Source organism: Alligator mississippiensis, chromosome 4, assembly GCF_030867095.1.
Source record: "Alligator mississippiensis isolate rAllMis1 chromosome 4, rAllMis1, whole genome shotgun sequence".
Lineage (NCBI taxonomy): Eukaryota > Metazoa > Chordata > Crocodylia > Alligatoridae > Alligator > Alligator mississippiensis.
In genome coordinates this window covers 254,016,699-254,038,292 of record NC_081827.1, presented here as the reverse complement: position 1 = coordinate 254,038,292, position 21,594 = coordinate 254,016,699, and the positions used below count along the sequence as shown (strand labels likewise).

Genomic DNA, 21,594 nt, shown 5'->3' with positions numbered 1-21,594 from the left:
GTGGCCCCCTGACGCTCGCACGGGGACACGCGGCCGACAGCCCACGAGGACGGGCGGACCGGGGCCGTGCCATGCGCACCTGTGACCTCCGGGCCACGGCGGCGGCGTCCAGGCGCTCGAGCCAGGCGCCGCGCAGGTCGCAGAGCAGCAGGGCGTAGCCGGCGGCGCCGAAGCAGGCCTTGGCCAGCACGGCGGGCGCCTCGGGCAGGCGCAGCGAGCGCCAGGGCTGGGCCGCCAGGCCGTTCTCCACGTCCCCCGCCACCGCCATCCTGCACGCGGGGACCGGGGGGGGGGCATCAATGCCGGGGCTGGGGGGGGCACCCCCAATCCCAATCCCACCCCCCTGCCACCCCTGCACGGGACCCGCACCCGGGAGCCCCCAGGCAGCGGCGGGGGAGGGGCGCTGACCCCCCCGCCTCCTCAAGGGGCCCTCCCGCTGCTGGGGGACTCACCCCCCCTGCAAGGGGCAGTTGTGCAGGGGGGGTAAGGGGGGGTCAAGTAAAGTCCCGCCCCTTCCCCCCCCCCGCCGTCCGACCTGCCCCGCGCCGCTTCCGCACCCGCCCGCCCGCGGGGAGGGAGGAGCCTCCGGCCCCGCCCCCCGCCCGCGCGGCCCTCGCCGGCCGCCATCGTTGCCATGGAGACGCGTCCCGTCGCCGCGGAGCCGGAAGAGCGCGGAGGCCCCGCCCCCCCGCGCCTTGCCGCCCTCCCTCCCCCCCCTCCCGCTCGGCGGGTATCGGCGGGGCGCGGGGGTCTTGGGGAGGGGGTGCCGTGGGGGGCAGTGGCCCAGGCCCTGGGGTGGGGGGCCCTATTCGGGACTCGGGGGGCTCCCGAGGAAGAGGGTGACCCCAAAGCGGGCAGGCGGGCGAGGGTGTGAGGCAAGTGGGGGGCTTTGTGCGGGGACGCCCCCTCCCCCCCACGGGCGGCGCGTGCTGACCCCACAGCCCCCCTCGTCGGCAGGTGCGAGGATGTTGGCGCAGGCGCGGGCGCGCGGGGGTCCGGAGCCGGCCCGGGGCCCGCGGCAGGTGAGCCGCCCTCGCCCTCGCCCGCCTCGGCTGTGGGCGCGGCGCAGCGCGGGGTGCCGGCGCCTGCCCTGACGTGTGCCCTTGCTGCAGCGTGCGGCGCTGTCGCCGCGGAGGCCGCCCGGGCGCGCGGCGCGGTGGGGCATCGAGGTGGCGGCGGCGCTGCGCTGGCGCGGATGGGAGCTGGGGCAGGAGTTCCCCAAACTCCTGGCCTTGAAGAACGTCGGCGCCCGAACGCAGAGGCTGCGCTACCGGTGGGTGCGGGGGACGTGGCCCGCGGCCCCGGGTCTCGGCGGGCTGGCGTTGCGGGTGTCTCGAGGCTGGTGTCGACGACGGCCGAGGCGCTGCTTCGCCTGAGTCTCCTGCCCCGGGTCTCTGCAGGCCGCCTGCCACCCGCTTCTTCAGCACGGTCTTCCCGCAGCCCATCGTCCTGAGCCCCGGCATGTCCCTGACTCTGCCCATCGTCTTCCGCCCCCTGGAAAAGGTAGAGCGGGTCCGTCCGTCGCACCCAGGGCCGGGGCAGGGCTGGCCGAGGGGGCCACAGGCCTCTCCCGCCCCTTGTGCTCTGCTTCCACTTCCCTCTTCCTTGTTCCCTCTTCTAGTGTCGTGTGTCCGCGTCAGGGCAAGCCACCCAAGGGCTGGCAGTGTGACCACGAGGTCGCACACGGGGCTGGTCTGTGCTGGTTTGGACAGGGCTGATCCTGCCTCAGGCTGGGTCTGACCCCGCAGCTCCCTGCCAGCCCCACGGCTCTGGGCCTCTGAAATGGAGAGGAGGATCCGGGCAGGATGAGGCAGCGGCGCCATCACACGCTGCCCTCACTGAGGCATGCAGCCACTGCTGGGGCTTGCGGGGGCCAGCCCTGTCTGTCACACGCTGTCCCCAGCACCCCTCTGCAGGGCCAGGACATGACCCTCGGGCATGCGCAGGGCGCAGTGCCATCCTCAGGAGCCCAGACTCTTCCTGACCGCACCTCTCGGCCTTTCTGTCTGCAGAGAGAGTACAAGGACTGCATCTGCTTTGAGAAGCCAGAGGGCGAGTTCTCCGTTGCCCTGCGAGCCACGCTGCCCCGCCATGCCCTCCTCTGCCCAGACACCCTCCAGCTGCCCACCTGTGCTGCCTACCACTTCTCCGAGGCCACCTTCCCGCTGCGCAACGTCGGGTGAGTGAGCCCCAGCCTGCAGCCGCGTGCACGGCTGGGTCCATGGCAGGACACAGCTCATTTGCTGGCTGCTTGCTAGGGGCCAAGTGCATGCCTGTGAGACGTGCGCTGGATAACTGGGGCTCTGACTTCTGCCTTAAACTCCTCTCCATCTCCTCCAGCGATCTAATCACCATCTTTATCTGGGAGGTGCCCAGCCCCTTCCACCTGGTCCCCACCAGCGGCCTGCTGGAGCCGGGTGCCGTGTGCACGGTGAAGGTGCTCTTCCAGCCCCAGGTGGCCCTGGCCTATGATGTGATGGCAACCTGCCGCTTTGGGGATGACGAGGAGCAGAACAGGATGATCCAGTTGCGAGCTAGTGGTGAGGCTGCCCAGGGCCGGCCTTACTTAGAGCTGCAGGGTGGCTGCAGGGTGCGAGGGGCTAGTGGCCAGGGATGTCACAGGGCCATGAGACCCTGCTGTGTGGGACCTGTGCAGACCAGTAACTGGGCTGGAGGAACAGGGGAGAGGGCTGGTTTGGCTCAGTGGTACAAACACTGGAAGGGCTGGAGTCTTAGCTATACTGGGACTCTCTGGGTGCTCCCAACCAGCACCATTTCCCTGGGTCAAGGGCAATCTGTGCAGAGGACGGTCTTGAGCAGCCTGGAATTGTGGGGTGTGCCCAGGGGAAAGAGAACGGCTCACGGCCTTGCAAGCGGGTTAATGCAGGGGCCCAGGTCTTGATTGCAGGCTGTGATTTACCACAGCCAAATACCTGCACCTGGTGGTGAAGGTGCTGGGGGAGCCATGCGAGGACGTGGGGCCTGGAGGCATTGGAGACGTGCTGTGCTTCGGCGCTGTGGCTGTCGGCACCACCATCGAGGCGAAGGTGGAAATCTGCAACCCATCCACGGTACGTGGGCACGGGTGGGAGGTGGTTCCTATGGGGCTACCTGCCTCCCCTGGGGGAGGGGGACCCGGGTCTTCCATCCCTGGGCAGGTGCCATGTCAGGGCTACCTGCCTGCCCCCTTTGCACTGGCAGGCTGGTAGGATCCTGATTGCCTCCCCAGGTCTGATGGCAGAGAATCAACTCTGGGCTCCAAAGCCTGTGATCTCGTGCGGGTTCTTTGTGTTTTGCTATTGCCCGGGCACCTGTGCAGGGACCAGGAGCCTGCTCTGGGCACTTGGCAAGCATGTCCACCTCTGCCCCAGGTTTAGGGGTCATTGGGCAGATGAGCAGATAGACTGCAGTGAGGGGCTGGCTTCGAGTGGTTCCCTGCCAAGGGCCCAGCTGGGATCGGGACCCAGCCCCCGAGCTGTCAGCCTGCCCAGTGCAGCATGAACAGGTTACAGGCTCTGAGCGGGAAGTGCATGACCCGGTCCTCTTCCCACCTGCCCCCCCACAGGTGAGCGCCCCCTTCAGGATAGAGCGTGCACGGGAGCCGCTGCCCCAGGACAACACCTTCACCTGCCCAATCAGCAGGGCTGTGGTGCCTGCCCGTGGGAAGCTGCTCCTCCCCGTACGGTTCAGCCCGCAGACTGTTGGGGTGCAGAGCGTGGACTACTTCAGTGTGGTACCTGCTGGGGGCCTCACACGTGCTGTGCTGAAGGTGATGGGCTCCTGCAAAGGTATTGAGCCTCCAAAAACACCCCCAGGTCACAGAATCACAGAGTCCCAGGGCTGTTGGGAAGCTGCAGGCTCACATCCAGTCCAAGCCCTGTCCTATCCAAATCAGTAGCCAAACGACACAGTCACCCCGACACAGCCTCAGGCATCATTCCCGCCCCTGCCCCCAGAAAAGCAAGAGGACTATGGCTGCCAGTGTCCTGCTGCTGCCAAGGGGGTTGGTGGGCGTTGGAGAGAGCCTAGGCCCAAGCTCAAGCTATGCCCCCACTGCAGAGGGAAGGGAAATCCCCCAGGCCGGGCCAGGCTGAGCAGGAGACAAATCCCTGCCTGCCTCTCCCCAAGGCAGTGTACGGCTGAGCCTGAGCTCGGGGCAAGAGCCTCTAGCCAGGACCTTGCGGGGCTGAGTCCCAGCAGGAACACTGGCACAACTTGGTCCCAGCCCATGGTCTGGGCTACAGCCAGCGCTCATTGCCTCTGGGGGAGGCTTAAAAGGGTCTCCAGGTCCTTCATCTCAGTGCTGCAGGAAGCAGGTGGAGGGCAGTGCCTAACACTGACCTGTGCAGGGCTCTGTGCCCTTATGGCCCTGGTGGGCTCTAGTGCTGGCTTCCAGGCATGGTGCTGCTGGCACTGCACAGCCAGCTGGGTGCTGAGAGGTGGGAGTGTGGGGTGGGCAGGAGCCTCCTGGCCTTCAGGTCTGGTCTCCAGCATTGCCAGGCTGCAAGAAGCAATGTCAGGAGTGCTAAAAGCACCCTGTTGTACCTTGGGTCCCAGCAGGCAGATGCACCTGGTGTGGGACAAACTCCACTTTAGCTGACAGGGCAGGGGTCTGGACAGCCCCAATGTGAGAGACCCAAGCTCCCCCGGGGGTGCTACTGCTGTTGCAGGTCCGCTGGTCTGCCTGTCCCAGTCTGCCCTGGGTTTCAACTGGCTCCTCCTCGGGGAACGCTCTGCACAGAGCCTGGAGATCAGCAATATCTCGGATGTCCCAGCCCACTACCAGTTCGACCTGGACGGCAGGGACAGCGTCTTCTCTGTAGACCACCCCTGTGGGGTCCTGGAGGGCCAGGCCAGCCTCAGCCTGATGGTGACCTTCCGGCCCAGCCATCCCATCATCTACTACCGTCGAGTGGCCTGCCTCGTCCATCACCAGGTACCAGGGCAGTACAGGAAGGGGCCTGTGCTGGACAGGATGGGGAACACCTTGCTGCAGCCCTGCTGGTCTCTCTAGGGTGGGAGGTGTGGCAGGCCAGTAGGGGGTGCTCCTGCACTGAGCCACTAACCTCACTGCGCCCGCCTGTCCACCTGCCAAGTGGAGTGCCGAGTGCCTCCCTGGGGGCACCTCATGTCTGGCCAGCCCCCTTCCTGGAGCACACCCGATAGCCTGGGGGTACTGTTGCCACCACCCAGGGGTCTGGACTGTTTCTAAGCCCTGTCCCCCCTGGGATATGCAGGCCGCGTAGTTCTTGAGGGTGCTTGACCCACTGCAAAAGCTTGGGTTGCTTCCTCTAGCCTGAAGCACAAAAAGTAGCCTCCCTTAGTCAGCTGGACCAAGGGGGCACAGAGGCATGCCTTTCCCAACAAGTCCACCACGCTTGGTACCGTGAAGAACTTTATTGGTTACAGAGGGAAGGCTGCAGCATAGAGTAGTATTACAGGATAACGCTAGAGCAAACAGGGTGGCTAGGAGCCTTTGATCACACATCTCCTTTACAGCAAGCTATATATCTAGATAGGTTTCAACAATTTACTCACTTCAGCATCTCAAGAGAGAGAGCTGCAGATGTTTCAGCTCCCGTGTCTTCATCATGGCTGCTTTGCCCCACCCCTGGGCAGTCTTAGCTTATATAGGTCTTTTGAGATCACCTTTGAGGGCCCAATGAAGGCCAGCAGTTGTTGGCTGCTAGCCAGCCAATGTGAAATGCATCATCATCAGTACCTGGTGCTACCGGCCCTGCCCCCAGGCCATGAGGTCACCACTTAGAACAAGAGAGCTTAAGCCCCCACCCTGGTGCCTGAGTAAGTGGGCAGAGTTAATAGACAGGTAAGGGGACAATGCCAAGGAGAGAAATAAAAAACTGGTGAAAAGGAGGTGGCTGGGACGGAAATCCTCCACATTTCCCCCCCCCACCTCCTTCAAAAGCCTGGACACATGGCGTCACAGAGCCGTGGGTATGGGCGTGTTTTGTTTGGAAGGGCTACCTTTCATACCCAAAGAGAGATCAGCCAACACATCATAGTACTGTTCATAACAACAATACACATAGAACATTAAGGCAAGTTGGGGTATCCCCGTGCCAGAGCGCTCCAGGGTAAGCCTGAGTCCATCAGGCCCATTACCCATAGTCTTTTCAGGATAGGGAATCTGCTACCACATTCTGGCTTCCCTTGATGTGTTCGACAGTGAAGTTGGACTCCTGAAGCTGCCAGGCCCATCGTTGAAGCTTGGCATTGGTGTTCTGCATTGTCTGCAGCCACTGAAGTGGGGCATGGTCTGAGAGGACAGTGAATTGCTGTCCCCATAGATAGGGCCTCAGCTTGTTCAACGCCCAGATGATTGCCAAACACTCCTTCTGAATCAAAGACAGGCTCCGCTCACTGGGAATTAACTTCTGGCTCAGGTAGACTATGGGGCATCATGTTCCTCCATGCTCTTTCAGGAGTACAGCTCCCAGTCCTGTGTCCGAGGCATCAGTGGCTACACGGAAGGGCTTATCATATTTTGGTGCCTTCAGGATCAGCGGTTTGACCAGAGCAGCTTTTAAAGTGTCAGATGCCTCTTGACACTTCAGTTTCCAGACTACTAGATCTGGGTTAGTTTTCTTTGTCAGCTCATGCAGGGGAGCTGCAGTTGCTCCAAAACCAGGGACAAACCTTCTGTAGTATCTGGCCAGTCCAAAAAAGGCTCTGATCTGCTTCTTGGTTTGTGGGGTTGGCCTGTCTCTGATGGCTTCAATCTTGTCCCATGAGGGAGCAGTCATGCCCCCACCCACACGGTATCCTAAATACGCCACTTCAGATAATGCCAACTGGCATTTCTTGGCTTTCACGGTAAGACCAGCCTGCTTGATCTTACCTAACACAGTTGTCAGATGAATCAGGTGCGATTTAAAGTCCTGACTGAAGATGGCAATGTCGCTGATGTAAGCCATGGCAAACTGCTCACACCCTCGTAGCAGGTTATTAATCAGTCTCTGAAAAGAAGGAGAAATGCGCATATCGAAAGGTAAAACAGTAAACTCATACAGTCCCATGGGTGTGGTAAAGGCAGACTTGGCTATAGCGTCCGGGCCCAGTGCTATCTGCCAGAACCCTTTGGACAGATTGAGAGCGGAGATGAACTTGGCTGGGCCCAGGATATCAAGCAAAGAGTCCGTCCTGGGCATAGGGTAAGCATTGGGGGTGGTATTGGTGTTCAACTTTCTGTAGTCCACACAGAACATGATGGTCCCATTCTGCTTCTGGATGAGTACCACAGGGCTGGCCCAGGGACTAATTGAAGGCCGTATTACTGCCAGCTCCAGCATCTCAGCAAGCTTATGCTTTATTTCTTGCATTGCATTGATTGCATAGGGTCTGGATTGGATAGGGCAATGGCTGCCCATGTTTATGGAGTGTACCTCCTGGTCTGTTTTACTTGGTTTGTTGGAGAGCACTGTCTCAAAGTCCTTGAGTGCTGCACGTAGCCTATCCCTGTCCTGGGAAGGCAGATGATCCGGCAGGCAGAGCTCCTCTATTTCTGCCTCTCCTTCCTAAACACCACACATGATCGGCTCCTCTGGGTCCTCAGGTGACCCTTTGACTGAGGAAAACCAAGATACGACATCACTTCTGTTAAAGTAGGGTTTAAGCATGTTTACGTGTATCACTCTGGGTCTTTGTCCAACCTGCTCCTGGTCACTACATAAGTCACATCGTCCAGCCTGTCCAGGATGATACGGGGACCTTTCCAAGCTGCTCGCAGCTTGTCTGTCTTAAGGTCATGGTTTTCTTGCCACTAATCCCCTTGTTTGAAAGTACGTAAGCGAGCCCTTTTCTCATACCAGACTCCGCTTCTCCTGGGCCTGGGCCAGGGAGTCTCGTGCCACCTTCATCATGTCAGTTAGCTTTTGGCAAAAGCTTAGTACATACTCAACCACAGATGTTTTAGAAGAGATTTTCCCTTCCCATGTCTCTCGCACCAAATCAAGAGGACCCCTAACTCGCCCAAACATCAACTTGAAGGGCGAGAACCCAGTGGACTCCTGGGGCACCTCCCGGTAGGCAAAGAGCAGATGCGGCAGTTTCTCAGCCCAGTCATTGGGGTTGGAGTCCACATAGGCCTTTAGCATCCCTTTCAAGGTCCCGTTGAACCTTTCTACCAGCCCATTCGTCTGAGGGTGGTAGGCTGTGGTCTTGAGGTGTTTCACCCCACAGCAGTCCCACAGGCACTTCTTCACCTCCGCCAGGAAGTTCCCACCCCGGTCCGTCAAGATCTCGGAGGGGAAACCCAGCTGGAAGAAGATCTTGGTCAGGGCTTCAGCAACTACGAGTGCCTCAGTGGAGGTCAAGGCAATTGCCTCTGGGTACTGTGTGGCAAAATCCACAAGAGTTAGGATGTATTTCTTCCCTCCACGAGTCTTATGCCTCAGTGGCCCCACAATGTCTATCCCCACTCTTTGGAAGGCTTGATCGATGATAAGGAGGGGCTGTAGGGGAGCCTTTCTCTTGTTCCCACTTTTGCCTGTCCGTTGGCAAGTCTTACACAATCTGCAGTAGTCTGTCACATTCTGGACTACCTGGGCCAATAAAAGTTTGCCTGCAGCTGCTGGCGAGTCTGATCCCTGCCCATGTGGCCAGCACAAGGTAAATCATGAGCCATAGAAAGCAACTGCTCCCTGAACTTAAGAGGTACCACAAGCTGGCGACAGGGCTTCCAGGACTCAGCATAGCTCCAAGGCACCCACAACCTATAGAGAGTCCCTTATCCCAGATCACCTGTTCCCTTTTATCAGGAGTGAGCTCTGTCTCTTGCTCCTCGGCCATCCGCCGGAGTTCCTCCAAGCTGGGGTCCGCTAGAACCTCCTGCTTGAACTCCTCCTGCCCGGCTAAGCAATCAGCAGGGAGTTTGGGTACTCCTATAAGGCGTGCACCTTCACCTATAGGGCTATCCTCCAACTTCTCCCCGAGAGTCTCGGTTTCCTCTGCCACTGACGGACGGCCCCTCCCTGAGGCTGTCACTTAACCCAACATTGAGGTTGCCAGTTCCCCCAGGGACTGGCAAATAGTTGCAGCCAGAGGGAGTCTCTCTCTTCTCCTCTGCCTCCGCAGCCAACTGGGTGACCAGGCACTGGGAGGTTTCCACTCCTCCTGCCTTAGCCTGTCTGCTCTGTTGACGAGTCACCACGTTACCACGGTAGGGCTCTAGGAAGTGGTCCAGCTCCCTCTGCAGGTATTCGAGCTCCATAACATCGCACCCCACCAATATGGGGGCAGGAGCCTCTTCCAGCACTCCTAGTTCTATGCACATCCCACAGCCTCTCCACTGGGTGGGGAGACGGGCTACTGGTACCTTGAACGACTGGGGTCCCATCCCTTGTAAGGTAAGGGTCCTCCCCGGGACTATATCCGAGGGTGAAACGAGGTTGGCTTTAATTAATGACACATTGGCCCCCGTGTTTATTTCCCCGATGAGGGTTCTCTCTTTTACCATTATCTCAGTCTGGTGGGCGGCCATCATCTCCTCTGGGTTTGTAATCCTGTAGCAACAGGCACGCCCCTCAGAGTGGCTCCGGTCTCCCTCCTCACTGCTTACAGCTGTTGCATGGGTGACAGGCGTGGTGGTGTTGCTTAGCTTTGGGCACTTAGGCCTGAGGTGGCCAGGCTCCCTGCAGTTATAGCAACTCCCCTTCTCCAAATTGGGTGGCTTGACTGAATCTGGGGCCGCCCTGCACTCTGCAGGAGGTGGCCCCCTTTCCCATTTTGGGCCTGGCCCTCTCCTCCCCCTTTTTTGGAACGCTTTCTGTTCCTTCCCAAAGGAGGGAGGCCTTTTGTCCAGCCCCTCTCCATTTAGCAACAGCAGGTCCACAATTTTAGCGGCCTCTTGCATTGTTTTGGGGTCCCTGTCCTTGACTAAGGGTTTAATCTCCCTTGGGCATTGGGAATAGAATTGGTCCAGCGCTATGAGGTCCAGCACCTGCTCTCTGGTGGCAACTTTGGCTCTGTCTGCCCATTTAAGAAGCGAGTCCTGCAACCGGGCCCCGAAATCGGTCATTGACTTTCCCGGCTGTGGGGTGGCATTATAGAATTTTGTCCAGAAATAATCCAGTCCTAACCCAAACCATAAATTCACAGCATTTTTAAAGGCATCATAATTGTCCATTGACTCAGTGGACAGGCTGTCCAAGACAAGGGACAGTTTGCCCGTTATGTGTGCAGCAATATATTTCATGAACTCATCCTTTCCCAGCTTCCACCAGCATGCTTGGTTTTCGAAGTTACCTAGGAACACTTCTGGATCATCTCCATCTCTGTAGCGAGAGAAGACTGGGGTGCTCAGTCTGGAGGGTGCGTCCTGCACCTGCTGAGTCGGATCGATCAGGATGCTGGCATCTTGCTGCTTCTGAATTAGGTCAAGCGCGCACTCGTACTTGAGCCTTGCCTCTTCGGCTTCATACTCGCGCTGTGCTACCTTCTCTGCTAGCTCCATCCTCTTCATCTTTAGCTCGTGCCTGCATTGGGCCTCCTGAGCTAGCTGCAGCTGGTACCTCCGGAGGTCCCACTCAGAGGGTAACCCCTCGGCGGTTGCTGACTGGAAGCGTGGAGGAGATGTTGAGGCCTGAGCATTATCACACAGGATCTTACTCAGGTCTTCTTCCTTTTGCTCCTTCCTCACTGGAAGGCCCCTCTCTTTCACTGCCTCTCTCAATTCGGCCACGGTCATGTGGTCATACTTGTCAGCCATCCTAGCTAGCTACTCTGTCCAGTTGACCTGATGCCAAATTAAGGATGCTCAAGGGTTTTCAGTGACTGTACTTCCTTTCCCCAAATTATGCCTTCTAGACAGCAGGCTGTGGGATCCCACAGCTCCCACCATGTGTGGTGGGTCAGTAGGGGGTGCTCCTGCACTGAGCCACCCACCTCAGTGGGTCCATCCACCTGCCAAGCGAAGTGCCGAGTGCCTCCCTGGGGGCACCTCACGTCTGGCCAACCCCCTTCCTGGAGTACACCCACAAGCCTGAGGGTACTGTTGCTACCACCCAGGGGTCTGGACTGTTTCTAAGCCCTGTCCCCCCTGGGATATGCAGGCCGCGTAGTTCTTGAGGGTGCTTGACCCACTGCAAAAGCTTGGGTTGCTTCCTCTAGCCTGGAGCACAACAAGTAGCCTCCCTTAGTCAGCCGGACCAAGGGGGCACAGAGGCATGCCTTTCCCAACAAGTCCACCACGCTCGGTACCGTGAAGAACTTTATTGGTTACAGAGGGAAGGCTGCAGCATAGAGAAGTATTACAGGATAACGCTAGAGCAAACAGGGTGGCTAGGAGCCTTTGATCACGCATCTGCTTTACAGCAAGCTATATATCTAGATAAGTTCCAGCAATTTACTCACTTCAGCATCTCAAGAGAGAGGGCTGCAGATGTTTCCGCTCCCGTGTCTTCATCATGGCTGCTCTGCCCCACCCCTGGGCAGTCTTAGCTTATATAGGTCTTTTGAGATCACCCTTGGGGGCCCAATGAAGGCCAGCAGTTGTTGGCCGCTAGCCAGCCAATGTGAAATGCATCATCATCAGTACCTGGTGGAGTGGTAGGGGCTACCGGCCCTGCCCCCCCCCCCGGGCCATGAGGTCCCTGCTTACAACAATAGAGAGTTTTTAAGCCTCCACCCTCCTACCTGTCCTCAGGCACTAGGCAGAGTTGATAGACGGATAAGGGGACAATGCCAAGGAGAGAAAAAAAAAAGTGGTGAAAGGGAGGCAGGGAGGAGGCTGGGATGGAAATCCTCCACAGGGGTTGACTGCTGAAGGGCAGTGAGAGGCAGAGACTGACTTCCTCCATGTCAACTGGTTGCAGCTGGTGTTTGGCAAACCAGACCCCCATTTAACAAGCCTGATCCCCTTCCACACCACTTGGCTGCCTGATATGTGTGGCATGCAGGGACCAAGCCTTGTGGCTACCCCGTGTGCTGCCTGGGCTACCCACACTTGCATTACCTGTTAGCACCCAGGAAAGAGCAGTTCTTGGAGGAAAGGGGCACGGGGAGCTCTGGAGCAGGGAATGAGGGTCACGGTCTCTGCACCAGACTTGCCTGGACCCTCAGTGCAGGAGGCTGCCAGGGAGAGAGGAACCGGGGATAGAAACCCTGGTTGTTCCCGGGTCACTCTCCCTTTCAGCCTCTGGATGCAGGAGAAGGGGGCAAGGGGGACCTGGGTCTGACCCGGTGAGTGACAGTTCTTATGTTCTCATTCCTATGCCTGCACCTCCATCTAGGCTTGCAGCCATCTCCTGCTGCCGAGTTGGGCTCTCCTGCAGCCGTCCAGGATAGCACAAGCCTGGGCTGCAAAGCCCTACCAGTGGGATAGGGGGAGCGAGGGGTGGGCAAGGGGCCCAGCTTTACCACACTTGAGCCAGGCCCCAGTAGCTGCCCAGGCAGCAAGGAGAGGCTGCCCCATGGCAGCTTGGCCTGCAGTGGAATTGAGGGAGCCTCAGGGATGGAGGCACCACTGACCTGGGGGGCAAGAGCATGCATGGACTGAGCACCTGGAAGGCAGGGGAGAGGCTGGCAGCAGGAAGCCTGTGCCCTGCACACCCCAGGATCTGTTAATGAGTGCATACCCTAGGGGAGGGAAAGAGCAGGCACCTGAACCCCATGCTAGCTGCTGTCCATGCCCCTCTCCCAGAGCTACCGGGCCATGTCTAGAGAGGCTAGAAATGGTGGGGGAAGCCTAAGGGGCTAGGCAGCCCAGGAGGGCAGTGAGAAGTGGCTGCATCGTGCAGACGTTCCCCATCCCCCCAGGACCCACTGTTCCTCGATCTGTTTGGAACCTGCCACTCGGACACGGCCAAGCCGCCCATCCTGGGGCCACAGCACCTGGCGTGGTACAGGACCCACGTGGCCAGGGGCCTGACCTTCTACCCCCCTGACATCCTGGGCACCATGCTGCAAGAGGGCAAGCTGCAGGTGGACCACAGCAAGGCGCTTCGGCTTCCGCCCCAGGTATGTGCCTCAGGTGTCAGACAGTGCATGCAGCCCACGCTGGCACTGGGTGTCTGGGCCCGTTAGTGCTGGCTCTGGGCACCGCTCTCTTTCTGGCTTTGCTGGTTGCCCCTCACCCTCCCCTTTCTGTTACATTTGTCTGGGGGTTTTCAAGCCTACCCCAGAAGTGCTAGGTGCTGGCTACAGCCCAGGCTGGGGCTGTGCCAACACTCCTGCTGGGACTCAGCCCTGCAGGGTCCTGGCTAGAGGCTCTTGCCCCCCACTTAAGCTCAGCCCCACGCTCCCTTGGGGGGGCAGGTTGGGATTTGCCACCTGCTCAGCCTGGCCTGGCCGGGGGGGTTTCCCTTCCCTTTGCAGCAGGGGCACAGCCTGGGCCTGGGCTCTCTCCGACGCCCACCAATTCCCCTGGCAGCAGCAGGACGTTGGCATCTGCGGACCCCTGTATCCCAGGGGCAGGGGTGATGCCCAGAGGTGTGTTGGGGCAATGGTGTTGTGTGGCTCCAAGGTTACACATGGGGTTTGTCTGGGCTGTTTTGTATGGCGCTGATCCTGCCTCAGGCAGTACTTGGGCCCAATGTGACTTCCGGAGGTCCCTTCCAGACCTACTCCTCTGTGATTCCTGTGGCCATGTGCTTGGGTCTGCTTTGGCTTCAATCACATGTTGGAATTTGGGAAGCAGAAAGGAACCTACGTGGAAGCAGCCACCGCTGGGAGCCAGAGTGCTCCCTGGGAGGTCTCTGGGCTGGGCCAAGCTGACACCAGGCCCCAAGACCCCTTTCTGCCCCAGAGCTCCACCTCCTCCTTGCAGGCCTCCAAGGACAGCCCCCTCGAGACCTACACACCTGTGGACGCCATGACCGAGTACCTCCATGATGGCGTGAGCAGCGACCTGGCCATGTTCCCTCCTCACGTCAGCATCAGCATCCAGGAGTTTGATTTTGGGTGCTGCCTGCCGCCCCGTGGCGCCCAGCCCCTCCCGCTCTGCGTCACCAACCACACCAAGGGCACAGTCGCAGTGGCCTGGACACAGCGCCCCGAGCGGCCCTTCCAGGTGGCCCCAACCACATGCGACATCCCGCCCCTCAAGTCTACTGCCTTCCGTGTGACCTTCCAGCCTCCGCAGCCCAACGCCCTGTACGCCGCCGAGCTGGAGGGCTTTGCCTACTACAAGGTCAGTGAGGATAGTCAGGGTCTGATCTGAGCATGGCACCGGGAGCAGCAGAGCCCAGGGTCCATGTAACTTGGTTTTCTGAAGCACTGGGGCTGGGAGGGTTCCCAGCCAGCCTCCTCCCTGCTGATGCTCTCGGTGTTCAGGCTGCCTGGGTCTATCTGCTCTCAGAGGCCGTTGCCTGCAACCAGCCTCCAGGAGCTCAGGTGCAATGCAGGGAGAATGACTTGAGTTCAAACTCTGCAACTCCCCGTTTCTTTTATCAGGCCATCCAGCCGTCGGTGATGCCTGCTACTCCCAGGGTCATTTGTGGTGTCTTAGCTTAACTACAGCTTGGCATAGCTGAAACCCCTCTGCTCAACACAGCTCCAAAGCAGGGGGCAAGGTGGAGGGCTGGGGCCCTGGCGCACCACTGCTTGGCCTGGTTGAGCTATATTTAAATGATGCTTTGTCACAGGAGATTTCCTTTGGTCATCTTAACAAGTGTCCTAATGGGAATGGTGACAGCCTCTGGGAGCAGCCAGAAAGCACTGCATGGGTCAACACAATCAATGCCAGTTCCTCACCACCTCTTCCCTGCCCTCCCATCATTCAGGGTTTAGCAATCGTCAGTGCCTGAGGGCAACATCGCCTCCTGCCCTGCTCAGCATAGGAGCCAACTGCCATTACAGGCAGGCTCAGCCCTCCAACTGGTAGTTTTTTGCTTCCCGTGTTCGCCTCTGAAGCCCAGGACAAGTGTTTTGTGCCATGCCAGGCAGCAGGTCAGGGCTGGAGGATGAGAGTGCAGTAGAGTGTGCCCCCACCTCCCAGCCCCTCCTGTGTCACATGCCTGCAGCACACTGCCCCGCCTGATGCCACCTCTCCTTGGCCTCCAGGTGCTGAGACACTACAGCAACGTGGAGGAGGACGTTACCCTCTGCCCATCCTGGTGCTTGACACTCAGGCTACAGGCCCACACCTTCGAGCCGGGGCAGCAGCACTTCATCCCTGCGTACATCCTGGATGCCCCCCAGGTGAGTGAGCCGGGGGCCCTGGGGCTAGCTGTGAGCCCCAGCAGGAGAGCTCAGCATGGGGCAAATGTGAGATCTCCTGGTACCTGGAGTTTTAGCCCCTCATCCTGGCAGCTGGGGGTCTGTCTTGTCGGGACGGGATGCTGCTGGGGTTCCCTCCTGCTGTGGAAGCTAGGTAGCTGCCAGTAAGGCCAGCATGATCCGGTGGCACCGGTGTTGTGCGGGCTGAGGGAGCCTGTAAGGTAAAGTGAGTATCTCCAGCTCCTCCAGGAGTGGGGTCCTGGAGGGTCTGTCTGACCCTGCTCCCTGCCCTGCTGTGGATTCTGGCTGCTCAAGGACATGCCTCTTGCAAAGCCAGAGAAGCCCCCACTGGCTCTGGGCCTGTGGTAGGCCAGTGGCACTGGTCACCTGCCAGGAGCGGCACTGCTGTGTCTCACAGCTGCCTGTCTCGGACCTCGGGCAGGCGCAGCCCATGGAAGCCCACCTCAGCCACTCGCACCAGGCACTGATAGGGGGTCACAGAGCTGCCCTGTGGTCCCAGACCAGTGCTCGGGCTCTCTCCCCAGGGGCACAGATGAATGTAAGATACATCAGAGCTGCCATTTTCTAGGTGACACCCTAGGTCCGTCGTGCCCTGTCTCCTTTGTCACATGGCAGCAGAGAGCAGAGCTGGAAGGGAGAGTGCCCAGGTCTGAGCAGGGTTTTCCCCTGTTCCTCTCCCCCTTGCAGCCTCCAGCACTGAGGGTCCAGGCAGGGCTGGTGCAGAGGCCGTACCCCTTGCTCCCTGCTCCAGAGCTCCCCGTGCCCCTTTCCTCCCAGCAAATGTCCAATTCCTGGTGAATCTGGCTTCAGTCTCAGCTGCCACCATGTCTGGGGCCACAAGTCCCCCTTTGAATGCCCTGCAGGGCTTTGGTTTGCAGCTGCCAGCCTGCTTGTCCCATGCCAGGACCCTGCTCTGTCTGGGCAGAGACAAGCAGGAATAAATCCCCAGATACTTTCTCTTCCCCGTTCAGTGCAGTGCAAACTCTGCTCCTGTCCCCCTCCAGTGTCTCTCCTGGACTGCCCAGGCGTGGCCTCGTGAGCCTCTTCTCCTAGGGAAGCCCCTCCATAGCCTCCTTGTTGCCCTGCTTTGTACCTTCTCTAGCTCTTCTCTCTCCTTCTGGAGGTGTGAGGACCAGAAATGAGTATGGCAGGGGCCCAGCCCAGGCTCTGGCCGGGGCTCTCTGCTTGCATTGGCTTCCACCCCAAGCTCACCCCATCTTGCTGGCTTCCCCTCAGACCTTCCCCGTGGTGGATGTGGGCACTAGCACCTACCGCAGCGCGCTGCTCCAGAACACCGGACCCTCACCTCTCACCTTCACCATGGACTCAGACTCCTGCCCCTCTGTCACAGTCAAGCCTCGCTCAGGATACATAGTCCCTGGAGCCCACCAGATCTTCCTCTTCTCCACGCAGCCCATGGATGCCACCCCCCAGCAGCACAAGCTGGCCTTGCAGCTGAATGCCTGCCCCCAGTACACCCAGGTAAGTGCCAAGAGGGCTCCCTCCCCTGGGACACTACTCTCTCCCTTCCGGGGGCCCTGGATGTTGCTCTCATGAGGTCATCTTGATCTTTCTGTCTGGAAGGAAGAGCTTGAAGGGTTACAGTCACCCTCCCTTGGGTGGGATCGGTGCATCGTTTCAGACAGACTTCACGGGTGCCCTTGGGGCCAGGACCTCTTCCTCCTCTGTCTGCCCCACTCCAAGCTGTAGTGAGGGCTCTCCTGGACAGTTCAGCCCGGACTTGGCCCTGCTTGCTCCCAGGTGCCCTTGGGAGCTGCCTGTGGATGGATCAGGGATTTTGAAAAAGGCGGTGGTACCTTATCATATACATCACAACCCTTTTTTCTCCAGTTAAGGAGGAACTAGAAGCTTTATAAATGTGCTGGGGGCTGGCACTGCAGGGTTCAGTTTTAAGATTAAAGCAAAAATAACTATCACCGTTGGCACATGCACTCATTGTGGTAGGGTTGCTGGCTGTGGTAGAGTTGCTGGTAGTTTTAAAGAGAGTTTAGATGGTGGGTTTGTCTGGGATAGTCTGGATAGGGCTGATTTTGCCTCAGGCAGGGCCTGGACCTGATGTGACCCTGTAGGTCCCTGCCAGCCCCCTGGCTCTAGGATTATACATAGTTAAAAAAAAATCAACAAACTAGGAAAAAAATAGTCAAAAGAATCCAGAAATCAGTGCCATTAGTCCCCTAATCAGATTCATAACACAACATCTCTTCTTGAGCGTCTTGACAGCATCTCCGATACTTCACTGTCGGTCATTTCTACACCTGAGTTCATAGGACCACACCTGAACGAAGGTTTTCAGTTAAAGCCAAAACCAGTCTGCAGGGCTGGGAAGTAGAAGTGATGTTCCCAGGCCAGGCTTTCAGACGGCAGCACGGCAGAGGGAAGGATGGTTTGAGCAGTGGGCCATTAAGACTCTTAGAAAGGAGAGGGGGTCTTTCATACCTGTGGCGTGGAGAGAGATTAGCAGGAATCAGAGGCATGATATTGAGCCATGAAGTTGATTGACTCCCTGGATAGAAATGCCGCTGCCTCTGCAAGCTGTTGGGGTTAAAGCTTCAGGGGAGAAGGAATTGAGGGGAGGGAGGGGCAGCTGCACCCCCTGGACCTGCTCTTGGAGGTGCTGCAGCCTCATTGCCCAGCTAACACCCCCTCTTCTCTTTTTGCCCAGGAGATCTCCCTAGAGAGTAGCGCGGATCCCCCACGTCTGCTGCTGGAGGGTGACGGGAGGCTGTACTTCAAACCCACCTGCGTGGGCGCCTCCTCCACTCGCCTCTTCACCATCAAGAACTGCTCTCGGCTGCCCCTTTACTTTGGGTGGAGGATCCAGCCAGCTGATGGCAAGGTCCTGGCAGTCAAGCCCAGCACTGGTTTCCTCCAGCCCAACGAAGCACTGGTGAGTGCTGGCACCAAGACTGGCCCTGATGTGTGGGTGGGAAGTGGCTGCAGGGTCCCCCACTCCTGCCTGCTGCATCTCAGTGGTCCCATGGGCTAACGTACCTGGAGCCACTGTGCTCTGTCCTTGGCACTTCTGTGGGGCAACATGAACCGGAGCATCCCAGAAAGGCTGGGCTGTCTGGGACCCCCAGGTTATCTGGTGCCATCCCCATGTGACAGCTGCTCCTAAACCACCCCTGTCCATTGCTCGTCCAGCCCACTGGGGTTGGAGGGGCAGGCAGTCAGTGCAGACGTGGCCTGGAGCCATGCAGGGTGGCAGTGGGGGGCAGATTTGCTGAGCTAGCAGCAAGGAAGGGGGTGCTCTGCCCCACTGCTGTGCATGGAATGGCCGACCAGCTCAGGCAGTGGAGAGGCTTGGCTCCAGCGTCCTGTCCCATGTGTGCTTGCAGGCTCAGACGTGGACCTTTACCCCTAGGGAGGAGACCAGGTACCTCCTGCACACCTGGGTGTCGGTGTGGAGAGAGAATGCTGCCCCCACGTCCCCCAAGAGCCCCCGCTACCTCCTGCGGGTCATCGGCGAGGGTGCCCTGGGTGCCATCAGGGTAGGTGACGGGGGAGATGGTGCGTGTCCCTGTGGGTATCCACAGCAGAGTCTGTCACCCCCAGCAACATGCTGGGGTAGTGGGGGCCAGGGCATCTGCCCGAGTCTGACGTGCTGCCCATTAGAACGCGCCCTGCCTGCATTCTCTGGTCACTCACGGTGTCCATCTCAGGCTATGATCTTCCATCCAGCTGTCTCTCTATCCCTCCTGGGACTGACCGCAAGCCAGTGCAGCTGCCTGCTCTTTCTGCTTCACTTCATGCAGAGTTCAGGTCCTGGCTGGCAGGGCCCCATCAGCTCATGTGGGGCCTCCTTGCCTCTGCACCATGCTGCGGCTCTGCTCCCCGGCAGCCTACATGTGCCTGGTGACCCTGGCCTGACACTGGTTAGGCCTTACCTAGAGCGTTGTGTGAAGTTTGGGGTTCAATGTTTCCAAAAGGATGTGAAACTGGAGAGGGGCAGAGGCAGTGACAGAGATGGTCAAGGGCTGGGAAGGCAAGTCCTGCGGGGTGAGGCTGAGGGAGCTGGGCATGTTCAGTTGGTAGGAAGGGGCTTCAGAAAGGATATGAGAGCAGCCTGCAGATACCTGGAGGGTAGAGAAGAGGGAGAGCAGCTTTTCTGTCTTGCCACAGAGAGCATGACATGGATCCATGGCTGAATGTTGCAGCCAAGCAGGTTTAGGTTAGATATCTAGAAACACTTCTTTACTGCCTGAGCAGGGAGGCCACGGGGGAGACACCGGGGCCAGGAGGACTCTGCAGCACGGGAGGGCCCAAGGAAAGGCTGGACGGGTGCTGGGCAGGAAGATCGAGGTGCCACAATGCCTGTGCTCTGCTGGCGGGGAGTCCCAGACTGCTGGGCTGTGCTAGTTGCCCCCATCTCCCTTTCTGCTCCATGTATCTGGGGGGTGAAGCCCTCCCAGAGGCACTGGGTGCTGGCTGCATCCCAGGCTGGGACTGCGCCAGTGCTTCTGCTGGGAATCAGCCCCACAGGGTCCTGGCTACAGGCTCTTGCCCCCTGCTCAGGCTCAGCCCCACTCTGCCTTGAGAGGGGCAGGTGAGGATTTGCCCCCTGCTTAGCCTGGCCTGGCCTGGGGGATTTCCCCTCCCTCTGCAGCGGGGGCATGGCCTCAGCCTGGGCTCTCTCCAGCACCCACCAACGCCCCTGGCAGCAGCAGGACATTGGTGGCCGCGGCCCCCCTGCTTTCTCGGTGGCAGGGGCGGGGGCAATGCCTGGGGCTGTGTCAGGGGTGACTGTCGTGTGTCTTCAAGGTCACACATGGGGTTGGTCTGGGCTGGTTTGGATGGGGCTAATCCTGCCTCGGGTTGGATGTGATCCTGCAGCTCCCTGCTGGCCCCGTGGCTCTAGGGCTCTGTGATCTATGATTTCTGTGGGTTTGTGTCCAGGCTCAGGAGGAGCAGCTGGACCTGGGCAACATCCTTGTTGGCAGCCTGCAGCGCTGTGACCTGGTGCTGCTGAACGATGGGATCTGCTCCCTGAACTACGTGCTCAGCGTGGAGCAGACAATCACAGGCCCCTGTGACCCCGAGGAGGTCCTGGATGACCCACTTGGTACTGACTTCAGGGTCTGGGGGGAGGGAGACAGGGATGACAGGGGGCTCCTTTTTGTTGTTGGGACTTGGGGAACACCTGCTCTTGAGATGGCCAGTGGGCTTTGCTGGTAGCCACATGGGGCCAAGGAGGAATTTTCCCCCGTCCTGTTGCTACGTCAGGGATTTTTCCTTCTATTCTTTCAAATCAATGCTGGGTGCTGGGTGCTGGCTGCAGCCCAGGCCAGGACTGTGCCAAGGCTTTGCCAATGCTTCTGCTGAGACTTAGCCCTGCAGGGTCCTGGCTAGAGGCTTAGGCTGGCCCATCCCTTTTACAATCAGGTCACAAAAGCATTGGATGCAGGTGTCACCTTGGATGTAGTCTTTCTGGACTTCAGCAAGGCCTTTGACACTGTCTCCCACCCCATCCTCATTAAAAAACTAGGCGACTGTGGCATCGATGCCTACACGGTCAGATGGATTGTGAATTGGCTGAAGGGTCATACTCAGAGGGTGGTGGTGGATGGGTCATATTCGACCTGGGGGGAAGTGGGCAGCGGAGTCCCCCAGGGCTCGGTCCTTGGGCCCGCGCTGTTCAATTTCTTTATCAGCGATTTGGACGAGGGGGTGAAAAGCAACCTGTTCAAATTTACTGATGATACCAAAACTTGGGTTGAGGTGGGCACGCTAGGAGGGAGGGAAAGACTGCAGCAAGACCTGAATAGGTTGCAGGGGTGGGCTAACAAAAACAGGATGCGTTTCAATACGGACAAGCGCAGGGTGCTGCATGTGGGCAGTAGTAACCAGCAGCACGCTTGTAAGATGGGAAACTCCCTTCTTGAGAGCACGGAGGCAGAAAGGGATCTTGGAGTCATCACTGACTCCAAGATGAACATGGACCGACAATGCGAGGTCACGGTCGGCAGGGCTAACCGGACCCTATCGTGCATCCACAGGTGCATCTCAAGTAGGTCCAAGGAGGTGATCCTCCCCCTCTATGCGACACCGGTCAGGCCGCAGTTGGAGTACTGTGTCCAGTTCTGGGCACCCCACTTCAGGAGGGATGCGGCCAGCATGGAGAGGGTCCAGAGGAGGCCACCCACATGATCCGGGGACAGCAGGGCAGGCCCTACAATGAGAGGCTACGGGACCTGGACCTGTTCAGCCTTCACAAGAGAAGGCTGAGGGGGGACCTGGTGACCATCTATAAACTCACTAGGGGGGACCAGAAGGGGTTGGGGGAGACCTTGTTTCCCCCAGCGCCCCCCGGGGTAACAAGGAATAACGGCCACAAGTTGTTGGAGAGTAGGTTCAGATTAGACATCCGTAGGAACTACT

General features: G+C 59.0%; 2 protein-coding genes across 5 annotated transcripts in view; one reads left to right on the top strand and one right to left on the bottom strand.

The window, feature by feature from the left end:
- The window catches only part of NHEJ1 (non-homologous end joining factor 1), a 30,223-nt gene extending 29,640 nt beyond the window's left edge, over nucleotides 1–583 (bottom strand). The window contains exons 1-2 of one of the 4 annotated variants that reach the window (XM_059727548.1): nucleotides 536–583; nucleotides 80–269 (exon numbers count right to left, since the gene is read on the bottom strand). In XM_059727548.1, coding sequence (XP_059583531.1) covers nucleotides 80–268 — 189 coding nt within the window. In that variant the 5' untranslated portion in view covers nucleotide 269; nucleotides 536–583. Of the gene's footprint in view, nucleotides 1–79; nucleotides 350–369 lie in introns of those variants that run through there. The other 3 variants (XM_019493205.2, XM_059727547.1, XM_019493206.2) reach the window with 3 other exon arrangements.
- A 108-nt stretch (nucleotides 584–691) lies between these two features.
- CFAP65 (cilia and flagella associated protein 65) overlaps nucleotides 692–21,594 on the top strand; it is a 36,865-nt gene continuing 15,962 nt past the window's right edge. Inside the window, exons 1-15 of the mRNA XM_059727546.1 lie at nucleotides 692–1,022; nucleotides 1,113–1,273; nucleotides 1,401–1,503; nucleotides 2,013–2,179; nucleotides 2,341–2,540; nucleotides 2,926–3,071; nucleotides 3,566–3,788; nucleotides 4,671–4,936; nucleotides 12,775–12,975; nucleotides 13,784–14,146; nucleotides 15,019–15,156; nucleotides 16,432–16,677; nucleotides 17,879–18,103; nucleotides 18,555–18,707; nucleotides 20,113–20,278. Of these exons, the coding sequence (XP_059583529.1) occupies nucleotides 966–1,022; nucleotides 1,113–1,273; nucleotides 1,401–1,503; nucleotides 2,013–2,179; nucleotides 2,341–2,540; nucleotides 2,926–3,071; nucleotides 3,566–3,788; nucleotides 4,671–4,936; nucleotides 12,775–12,975; nucleotides 13,784–14,146; nucleotides 15,019–15,156; nucleotides 16,432–16,677; nucleotides 17,879–18,103; nucleotides 18,555–18,707; nucleotides 20,113–20,278 (2,815 nt within the window). The 5' untranslated portion in view covers nucleotides 692–965. The remainder of the gene's footprint in view (nucleotides 1,023–1,112; nucleotides 1,274–1,400; nucleotides 1,504–2,012; nucleotides 2,180–2,340; nucleotides 2,541–2,925; nucleotides 3,072–3,565; nucleotides 3,789–4,670; nucleotides 4,937–12,774; nucleotides 12,976–13,783; nucleotides 14,147–15,018; nucleotides 15,157–16,431; nucleotides 16,678–17,878; nucleotides 18,104–18,554; nucleotides 18,708–20,112; nucleotides 20,279–21,594) is intronic.